The sequence below is a fragment of the Bombus vosnesenskii genome, unplaced genomic scaffold, assembly GCF_011952255.1.
Source record: "Bombus vosnesenskii isolate JDL3184/JDL3185 unplaced genomic scaffold, Bvos_JDL3184-5_v1.1 scf7180000014854, whole genome shotgun sequence".
NCBI lineage: Eukaryota > Metazoa > Arthropoda > Insecta > Hymenoptera > Apidae > Bombus > Bombus vosnesenskii.
This window is the reverse complement of record NW_022883686.1, coordinates 446,451-457,671: the sequence shown is the minus strand read 5'-3', so window position 1 is coordinate 457,671 and position 11,221 is coordinate 446,451. Positions and strand designations below refer to the sequence as shown.

Below are 11,221 nucleotides of genomic sequence, written 5' to 3'. Positions count from 1 at the left end.
TAAGACTTCTATCAGCAAACGTGAATACATATTTAAAAAATAGCAGAAAAACGTAGACTAAGGAGAGTATGGCAGACCCATAGAACACCGGATGACAAACGCAAACTAAACAACGCAACTGAAAGCTAACCAAAATCACCAGAAATTATAAAAATGATTGTTTTCATAAATATCTCGCTAATTTGTCCCCCACAGCTGACTCCAACTACTCACTATGGAAACTCCAAGAAACTCACGTGCCCCCGGCAAATAATCCCTACAATCCGCCGTCCGCAAGGTGGATGGGCGCGCAGCCCTATAGAAATAGCCAACCTGTTTGCTAAATACTTGTCTAAAGTATTTAAACCCCATTCCACCAAAGCTGCCGCCGACATAACTGAATACCTGCACTCTCCTTTCCAAATGTTTCTTCCTATTGAACTCTTCACTTCTGCAGAGATTATAGAATCAGTCAATCGCCGAAATCAGTAAATCGTTAATTAGGTCCATTCCTGGTGCTTTATTGTTTTTTTGTTTTCACAATTATGTTTCTGATTTCTTGTGCTCTTGCTTTGGGTATGGTGTAGTGATCGTCAGTTGGTGTACTAGTGGTTAGCGCATCCTCGTCTCTATGACTATTGTGGTTGCTGTTGTTGATATTATGTGGGGTAAATGTGTTGCACAGGTGGTTGGAAAATTCTTCAGCTTGCTCTTCGTTGCTTCTTGCCCATGTGTTATTTGCTCTTCTGATTGCTGGTACCATTTTCATTGTCTTCTTTATTTTTTTTGTGGCTTTCCATAGGGAGCAGTTGTAGTTCTCGTGTGCAGATAGTGTGACTCTATGAACTTTGTAGACTGGTTGTTGTTGTGTTCTTTTATTTTGTTTTTTATTTCTTTTGCGAGTTTGTTTAGGTGTTTTTTGATTTCTTTTGTTCTGTGTTCTTGCCATTTTGCTTTCGCTTTTCTTTTTTCTCTAATTTTTTCGAGGATGTCTAGTGGAACTGTTTTTGTTTGTCTCTTGCTTGTTCCAGGTATAGTGGTTGCCCTTGCTGCTTTTTGGATAGTTTCTGCGAGTGTTGTTACTGCTTGATCGATGTGTTCAGGTGTTTTCAGTGGGATGTTGCAGCTGATTTTGCTCCCTATTATTTCTTTGAATGTTTGCCATTTGGTGGTTTTATTGCATAGCTTTTCTGTGCTGCTGTAAAGTATTGGCTTGTTTCTGTATGTAATTATTATAGGCGTATGGTCGGAGGTAAGCTCGAGGCTGGGTGCTATGTTTAGTTTATTTGCGTTTAGTCCCTTTGTAACTGCAAAGTGTAGCAGGTCAGGTATTTTGCTCAGGTCTGTCGGCCAGTATGTCGGTCTTCCTGTGGATAATATATTGAGGTTGTTATTTCTAATGTATTTTCCCAAGGTTCTGCCTCGAGGTGTGGTGATTCTTGATCCCTATAGTGTGTGCTTTGAGTTATAGTCTCCCGCTGCAATATACTTGTCACCTAAGTGTCGGAAGTAGTCTTCCCACATTAGCGTTGTGATTTTGTGTCGCGGCGGTATCTATACTGCAGACAACTGCAGTTGGTTGCTGTTAATCTGTACGGTAACGGTAGTTGTTTGTATATATTCCTTCCTGACCTGGCTGTGTAGGTGATGTTTAATATCCTTTTTTATTATTACTGCCGTCCCTCCGTGTGCTTCCCTGAGGGATGCTTGGTATCGTATATGGTCTAGTGCGGTATTTTTATGTAGCTTTTTATTGTGAGGTGTGTTTCTGAGACGAGTAGTATACCGATGTTATTGCTGTACAGGAATGTTTTAGTTTCTAGGGCCCTTTGTTGTAAGCCGTTAGAGTTCCAGGCTGCTATTTTACGCGTGTCTGTTTTTATTTTTTGCTCATCATGTTAGTAAGTAATTGTAACATGACTGTTATCTGCTGTGTTTGCTGTCTGAGGAGTTCGTTTTGTTCGCTTATCATTTTTGTGAGTATTTCGGTGTTTTTTATGGAATGTTTTATTAACTCTTTGATTTCTGTAGTGTCGTTGCTGTGGTTGTTCTGTTCTTGATAGTCTAACGGTGACGACCGGTTGACTACTTGCGCGTAGCTTCGGTTTCTAGCGGTGTTGGTGTTGGTGTTAGTGTGGTTATTGTTCCTTGCGTGCTGTGTTTTTGGTGTTGACGTAGGTTCTGTGTTGTCCTGTTGCGTGTGGAGATTGTTGTGTGTCCTGTTACGAAGCGGCGGAAAAAGTTTTCCTTGAAGTTGCTTTCTTACTAGACAGCCTTTGTAACTCGCTGGGTGATTTCCACCGCAATTGTAGCATTTTACGTCGTTTATTTTTCCCGTGTGTGGGCAGTTTGCTGTTAGGTGCTTTTCTGCTCATTTGACACACGCCGGGTTTCTGTTGCAGTAATTTTTAGTGTGTCCATATTGTTGACACCTCATGCATTGTGGTATGTCTTTTTTTGCCTGGGTGGCTCGACTGTGATTAGTGTGTTTAAGATTTTTTTTAATATCGAAAATTTCCTTGTTTTTATTTTTAGGTTCTGATTCTAATAAGAATAACGGTAATGGTTGCTTCGTATCGTACCTTGTAATATTGTTTATAGTTCTTGTTTGGTGGCCCATCTTTGCTAATTCGTCACTTAGTTTTTTTATGTTAATTTTTGGGTGCAGTCCTCTTATAACTACTTTGTAGCTCCTTTCCGTTTTGAGCTGGTACGTGTGGTATATGGCATTTTTCCCCTTAATTCTTTTATAACTTTTCTGTAATTTTCTGATGTGTTTGTTTGGATTTTTATTTGTTCTAGTTTTGTTTGTTTTATTGTGTAACTATCCTTTCCAACAATGTTGTTAAGTTGATCGATAAGCGGGCCTATTATTTGCGCCTCAACAAATATTGGTGGTGGTTTTGTGATGTGTGTTGATTAGGTTGTGGTGTTGCTTGTTGGGTCGTCGTCTGATTCTTCTGTTAGCGAGCTGAAGAAGTTTCTTAGCGGTAATTCTTGCAGCCATCGCTGGTGTTCCATATCTGGGTTGACTGTTATTTTTCTTTTTTTGTTATTGCTGGCTACCTTCCAGCTTTCGTCCTGTTGAGTTGTTGCTTTGTTGTTTTCCATGTCAACTTCTATTGTGGCTGAGCAGTCCTGTCCTTGGTTTGTTGGTTGACGTGTTTTTAATGTATCTGTTGTGTTGTGCATGTAATATTGTTCTTGTTTGTTTATAATTCTTATCGGTGGAATATTTTCCATAGTTGGTTTGCTAGTCTTCTTGATATAGCACACGGGTTTCCACCGTTTGGCTATAGGCGTAACCGTTCGTAGTTTTCTCTTTCCCACTTGCCGTACTTTCTCCGGAGCACTGTTTCGCACGCCCATTTAGCTCGGCTGCTCGGGCAGAACTGCGCGATAAGTTGACGTCGAGGGAAGCACCCGTAAACTGAGACTGACAATTATAATATAATCTTTGTTTTCGTCGATTCTACATAAATAGAGTCATCAAGCACGTGTTATGCATCTGACAAAACCCCTTTATCATCTGAACATGAACCATTAAAACCACAAAGTTTTTAGAACGAATACTCTACTCTTTCAATTATAAGACTATAAAAGCCATTTCCAATCTCCAGAAACCAATTCTTCTTGTATTATTCCTCAAAGAGTGAAATTTATTTTATTTTGCGGAATAATAACAATCCTTAACTCTTTACAATTAAAATACTGATATTTTCTACAAAGTTAAGCGAAATTTATCCTACGTAGTAAACACTTTCGAACTACCTTTGAGATATCAAAACTTATTTAAAAAAGAAAGACGAAAATCTCCGTAAGATTTATGACGTGGCACATGCATGATCGTAAAAATTGTAAACATTCTCGTCGAATATGATGTTCTATGATTTTACTTGATTATAATTCATAGCGGTTTACCACAGACGATTCATGATAGTTATTTACTATTTCGTTTTCTACAGGCAAAGGTGAAGAACAGGCGGCCGCCGCGGGCGTTCGAACTTTACATTTTCTTACATAGGATGCTCCGGAAGGTCATTAAAAACGAAATGTATGTCTTTGAAACTTGTGAGAAGTTGGATGTCATTGCTAAAATGTACGGAGGTACGAAAAGCAGGTTTTTCGCATATGGAAAGAAATATAATGGTTTTACAGAAAAATGTTTAGATTTACACATGCGGACTTTGGAAAGTCTACAAAATAATAAATAAAAGGATAGTGTTACATCCTGTGACTTTCTACACGAACCAGGCCTCACGCCGCGGGCAAGATCTCTGCCAGATGTCTACACACCCTTATTGCATACCCTCAATAATTTTAAGGACCTACCATAAATCTTAGCATTTTCATAGTTCAGGTCCTTCAGACCAAACAAGTATCTTTTCACTTCAAGTGTTACTTAAATTTATGGTCCACTCCGTGAAGGTACGGGAAATTTGGTTTTTCTCACGTACGGTGTCTCCCGCTAGCAATTTTCTCTTGGGGGAGACTAGAATCCTTCCTTGTCCACCAAGCTTTTTCTTATCCAATTAGAAGTAACGACTATTGCCCTCGCTTTCCTAGCCAAAATTACAATCCACCAACCCAATGGTCCCGTGCGCTAGACACATCCATCAATAGCTTTCCTCCACCACATTATCGAATCGACTGATTTTCCATCTCTAGATAAGTCAACATCTCTTGAATGCTTTTCCACCCTTAGATCCGTCATCTATTTAACTTATATCCATATGCACCGTGCGTAAATGTCTATGTCTATAAAGTTGTTGGAATAATGTGTATATTGTAACCTGTTACTTCAGTGTTATAATCAGTTCAACCACTTCGATTACCCTAAACGAAACAGGGGATCGAACACTACGTGGCGTCGATTATCCAATCGTAACGGGAATTTACGACTCCCGTTGGCACACTTCCTGGCGAACGCGTCTCTCCGCGAGCGGTCGAACAGATAGAAATCATTAAACTGTCTTTTCTCACCCCTTTGTTATTCGACATTCGTAATGATAAAAGAAGCGCGCTAACGAATTCGTGCTAACGCATTTCGAAATTTCGTGAAACTGTTCGCCTAGAAATTATGTAAATTACTACTTGGTTACGTGATAAGCTGACTGTGAGCGGTACTATCAAGTACTATATCAAGAAGAATCTCGACAGGAGAAGTCGGGATACAACGATAAATACAAGAATATTATTATTCAACACGTATATATCACATGGTGACCCCTTATATATGTAACCAGTGTCGAGAAGACACGTTCTTTCTATCAAAAATAGTGTAATATCGTGATATAATGTATTTACAAGGAGTGGACAATAGAGATGTTAATCAGACAGAAAAAGACGATTGTTGTTCAACCTGAACTATTCACGCCAAACGTACAGAAAACAGCGCAATCCACACTCTCTCGGCAACGCCACTCGCAACCTCCGTCTCCGCTCAACTCGCACTCTGCTCCTCGACTCGCACTCTGCTTTTCGACTAACGCTCTGGCCGTTGCCGCATTCTGTTGTCTTTTTCCTAGGCCCACCGCACACGTGTTCTGCAGGCGCTCGTGGCCAGGGTCACGTAGGTCTTTTCCACGAAACTATGCACTTGAAAAGACCGATGACACATTGATGGGCCCGACGACGCCTCGGCTCTCGCGACATTGTTCATAGTTCGCCCGATATTTCTTAGGCCTTTCCTCCACGATACTACAATAGATTCTTAATAATTTTATAACGAACAACGAGCGAAGGCTAATACATGATGAATGAATGATAACCTCGATAACATAGGTGAATGACAAGGTTATTGGAGGTGAGTGCCCCGAACATCAATTCCTACGTATACTATTTGCGACTTGTTATGTAATGTAACATTTCGTCCAGTTCTCACTGCCACGTCTGTTTCCTATTTCGTCGATGGTGTTATATATTTTAACGCCGACTGCTCAAAGAACTACAAGGTTTGTGAACCAGCAATTCAGAAACGAAAGTGGGCATTTAGAACTATCTTATTTTTCAATGAATTTTCAATGATGAATTATTGTTGTTATAGTATAATTATCTCTTAACTTTTGTTTGGTGGAAAAAGAAAGAAATTTTAATCATTACACGGAAAAATATTTATTTTCAGGGAACTGCTTTAATATAGAAATTATTAGTAGTAAATATTGTAATATCGGAATATATTAAAGGTGTAATTTTGTCCGATTAATTATAATTTATTAATAATGGATTGAAAATACAGATATTAGTGAGACAGAGAAACGATGTTTGATTAACAGGAAAACTAAATGCAACGCTCGTATTTACATCAAATAACTTGACAACTATTTGATAACTCTCTCTCTCTCTCTCACTAGCAACTCTAACACTCGACAACACTCGCAACTCAATTCTAACGACTCTATGCTTCGACGTCTCGATCAACTCTGACCCTCACCAATGCATTCCTGCTCGGTCGTGCTCGCTATTGCTCTCGTCCTCTCTCACACACACACACACACACACACACACACACACACACTTTTCGGCTCACATATTCTGGCCTCTCGATTGCCACTCCTTGAAATATGGAACCGTACTTCTGTTTTGACGCTGCTTATCTTTTCTCGCGTCACTGTTACTAGGCGCTCTTGGATGTAAACAATCCACAAAAAGACGACGTACACGGTGTTTTCTAATTTCAGCCGATCTCCAATCAAAGCTATTCTACGATATTACAATATTACTATTTTTCTCTATATAAATTATTTTGTTGTTTAGCATAACGTAAAGACATGCCGCAGAATTTTTATGTAGAAATCATCTTTAAACAAACACTTAAAGGTGATGTATTAACGTTCGCAGATGTTATTGTACTAGAAACATCGAGGAGTAAAGGTATTGTCATGTATGATAAATCAGAAACCGTGTGTATATAAATACATACATCCTTATTAAACAATGTCATAAATGAATTCATTTAGAAATGAAACGAGTGGAAAGACAAAATGAAAGGAATGATGAATCCCTGATTTATAAAATTCTATTTATATTGTTCTTGGTTCGAAGAGAAAACAGTGTAATAGTCAGTACACTAAACATAGTATTATCCTTAGCAAAATTATTATACCGGATGTTTTGGTGATCTGATGTACCCAGTACAACCTGAAATAACCGAAAATATATGTATTTATAAATGTTCCTATTTTTTTATACGAAGATACTTTTATACTCACCTTGATAATCGTTGTCGGGCTGTTGACTTAAACTCTTGTTTTAGAATAAATTTCCTAATTCCCATCAGGTAAGTTGCAACATACTTCTCCCAATTCATATCCCGTAAATCTAGTTTGACCATATCGCTGTCATTCAACATTTTCACCTTCCTGGCCAAGTCGGAACAGTTATCCTGTTGAAAAGTCCATTCGTTCAAGGTGAAATGCACTACCGATGTGAACAGTTTGTTGCTATTTTTTAGAAGTTTCATCATTCTAAAATATTATTTTTAATTATTATTGTAGATGAACACAAAGTTGTCCCAGAAAGATTGTCCTCGTTATTCAAGGATCGATAGAATACTCACATTGGTTTACTACCTCGGAGTCTTAAAAAGATATCTATGATGAACGCAGGCAAAATATACGGAATTACACTCAGAACGTTGTAAATATATCTATTAGTTATTATTGAACAACCCGGGTACCATAGCGTATCGTTCATCGGCGTTTCTATGCCACATTTCACCACGGCATCTTTCATCTGACCCCATCTTGCGAATTGAAATAATTACATTTGTACAATTAATCGAATTACGCTTAAAGTAAAGTTTATTACTATCCGAGTATCTCAGGAAATATTATGCAATTAAATAAGCATTACATTACATCACTATCTTCCTAAATTATCGTACTGTGATCACAAATGGACTTTTATTTTCTACGTTTGTTTGCGCATTGTCTACATTCCTTAAATAAACTGAATTTTTTGGAATACTGTAACAATCGAATTACATCAATTGAAAAAGATTCGTAATAAATTTTACTTATAAGGGTTAGCGTTACTCGTGCAGTTGTAAACTTTAACTTCATGATCAGGATGTAGCGTGACATGCCATGCAATACATATTATCGTGTCGACTACGAAATCGACAGGCACTACATCCAATCTTGCATCTCTCCTACCTCGTATCGCTGTTGCACATCCTTTACTTACTAGCAGAATGACACCTGGTAACATTCAATTGGTTTAGAAATTATTTGTGATTTTCGATTATCAGATATGTAGCACTAAATAGATTGGAATGAATTTTCATAATTGTGAACAACAACAAACTTGAACTATAATAATGATGATCTGGTGGAAATCCTTTCATTTTAGATTAACAACAGATTAACTCCACCTTTCCGAAATGTGACGAGTATTGAACAATTACTATTGAAAAATATCTATGGAAGTACCTGTAAATGCAGAAGTACCCTGTATCCAACCAGGACATGGTTCTTCCAAAGAGGCACCAACTATGCTTGGCCTCACTATCGCAACTGGCAGATCTTTGCACTTGCTTGCTACAACCTGCTCTGCCAAATTCTTACTGAATGTATATGTGTTTGGATAAATTTCTAAAATCCTCTTTTCCATTACGTTAATCGACGTTTTGTCGAATTTGTCACATATATCTATCACGTCTGAAGGATTCAAGCTCGTGCTGCAAAGTCAATAACAAATGAACATATTCTTCGAACTATAATTACAAATATAATATTCGTAAACCATGGAGCAACGTTTTCATATAACTTATTCTTACGTATAAACTTTTTCCTCAATCTCATGTAGATTCGCATTACTAAAAGCTGTGCTGACGTGGACGAAGCTAATCGGATGCTTTAGTTCGCTCCAAAGCTCGATGACACGGGCGGTACCTTTTGTATTCACATTAACAGCCACGTGTAACGGTTCGTTGAATCTCACAGTGGCCGCGGAGTGAAACACTATGTTTACTTTCTCTAACAACAGATTTCTATCTTCTCGCGAAAGACCTAAATCTGGCAGACTCACGTCACCTTTCACGGGGTAAACTTTACTCAAAACTGAGGGATGTTTCGCTTTAATGTTATCGTAAATCTGAAAACGAGAATTCCAGAAATGACAGTCAATCAATTTGGCTCCTGACAGGCTTAAACATTGAAGGAATCAAGTATTATATACGAACGGGATCATCTGTGAGCTTCTTAAATCGTTGTTCTATCGTTTCGTTAGTTTTTGGGCGAATTAGTATAAAAATGGCTGCGATGCGTGGACACACGCGCATCAGTTTTTCCAGTAGACCTATTCCCACGAATCCGGTTGCTCCAGTCACAAGGATCCCACTACCAGAGTAGAATTCCTCGAGCGAATTCGTCTTATTCAATCCTTCATTGGTCCCATTTTCATTCGTTTCTTTATTGATTATATCCATGTCTCAGGATCTTCACACTTTCAGTTCCAATATTTACCATAGACTGGCATTCCCGACAGACAGTAATTGGAAACATTTTGTAAATAATATACCATATTAGTTATAATTGGGATTTTGTTATATATTACATTCTAAAGAAATCTACGTAATTCAACAATTATGGTTTCCTTATGCATGAATCAAGTAATTGCGTTAAGTTAACGATCCAGTGTAATGTACAAATATATTTCTATGTGGGGAAGTCGTTCATCAAATAAAGAGAAAAGTTAAAAGAGCTATGCGACGCTGCAAATACAATTTTTCATGCGGCTGTACATTAATTTGTATTATTGCATATTACTTCATAAAACGATATCTTAGTTGATGCTTTATTAATACTTAATCTTTATGTAGTTTTGTTTCACGTCTGCATTTTTTATTTTATGTGTATGCTTGTGAGTATTATAATATACCGTGATCAGAATTTGTGTGGAAAATGTGTGTGGTTCACGGGATACAGTATTCGCCCACATTTAGTAGCACCATGAGAATATGTAGTACGTGTGATTTTTCTGTCACAACTCGTGAATGCGTGCGTATTTGAAATCTGTGTAAACATATTTTATATGTGCTCTGTATTCATTATTTCTTCAGGAAGACAAAAAGAGGAAAATTTCCGATATGCTGTTATAGATTTCAATGAGTAAACAGGTTTAATCTATAATCGATTTTTTTTAGAAAATGTTGCGCAAGATGGTTTACGTCACCGAACGCGATGGTCTTCTCCTTTACGACTTGCACGAGGTAAGCTGTTGCGAACCTATCGTTCGTGTAAAAAAGAGCGCAGTTTTTATATTCTCTATTTTCATCTTATTTTAACTTCAGGAATGTACAATATTTTTATATTGTTATGATTGTGTATATTACATTGCATTACGTTCTACGTTATTTAGTTTTTGTAATTTGTTTTCTGCTTGATCTTTACAATATCAAGCCTTTTGTTTCAGAAGTTGCTGTTTTATAGAAATTTGATACGTTAAATATTGTACACACATATATATAGTATACGAGTGAAGAAAATTATTATTATTAAGTAATAACTAATAACAATTTATAAAAGCATTGAAAATAAAGCCTTTTTAATACTTGAATGTCTATGAAAGTATGTTTACGTTGTAATCCGAAGGGATATTCTGTCGCATGTAAATAATTAACAACTATATTTATAAAGAAAGTGATAAATAAAATAGGGTAAATATATGATATCACAATGTAGGATATTTTACTTGAACTTAATAACATAATTGCGTAATACATAATCTCCCCACTACCATTTCATAGTTTCTTTTATATAGAATCAATATTACATATGTATATTTCAGTTCATTTGCGTTTGTTTCAATTTAATTTCCTACAAACATTTACTATTTAAATTATAAAATGACTAAAATATCTCACATGATTAATATAGTCACCGCGGATCGTATTTCCTCCTTTCATAAACCCGAAAAGTCGAAGTAAGTTCTAACAATAACTTGTGAAAAACGATACTAAACTCAATATTTGCCAAAAAATAGCCAGTGTCTCATGCAACTATGACACGAAGGCGAATGTTCCGGTTACCTCTACTGACTGATTGTAAATTATTGACAAATCACAATAACGAACCATTTTACTACGTAAAATGTAAAATACAAAACAAAAATTTCAGAATTCAAAAACTTCATTTAAACTATTGTAGTAATTAATAACCTCGATGATAGTTTTGATCTATATGACATCGGTAATGATGAATGACAGCCAATGGCACACAATTGAATACAGAATAATAAG

At 36.9% G+C, this 11,221-nt stretch overlaps 1 protein-coding gene across 1 annotated transcript; it reads right to left on the bottom strand.

The window, feature by feature from the left end:
- Positions 1-6,878: 6,878 nt before the first annotated feature.
- LOC117240721 (putative fatty acyl-CoA reductase CG5065) lies at positions 6,879-9,458 on the bottom strand. The gene is made up of 7 exons (XM_033506753.1): positions 9,164-9,458; positions 8,759-9,075; positions 8,412-8,659; positions 7,997-8,180; positions 7,538-7,723; positions 7,191-7,445; positions 6,879-7,119 (listed from the first exon to the last, which is right to left on the bottom strand). The coding sequence occupies exons 1-7, from the start codon at positions 9,407-9,409 to the stop codon at positions 7,041-7,043; spliced, it is 1,515 nt and encodes a 504-aa protein (XP_033362644.1). The 5' UTR covers positions 9,410-9,458; the 3' UTR covers positions 6,879-7,040.
- Between the last annotated feature and the right edge of the window lie 1,763 nt (positions 9,459-11,221).

What these genes read in the sequence shown, in the direction of transcription:
- LOC117240721 (XM_033506753.1), bottom strand. Translation starts at nt 9,409, where the DNA reads ATGGATATAATCAATAAAGAAACGAATGAAAATGGGACCAATGAAGGA. An exon ending in AGTAACGCTAACCCTTATAA is followed by an intron (nt 7,724 to 7,996) that starts GTAAAATTTATT and finishes TCAATTCGCAAG; the next exon opens with ATGGGGTCAGATGAAAGATG. An exon ending in CTCCGAGGTAGTAAACCAAT is followed by an intron (nt 7,446 to 7,537) that starts GTGAGTATTCTA and finishes ATAATATTTTAG; the next exon opens with AATGATGAAACTTCTAAAAA.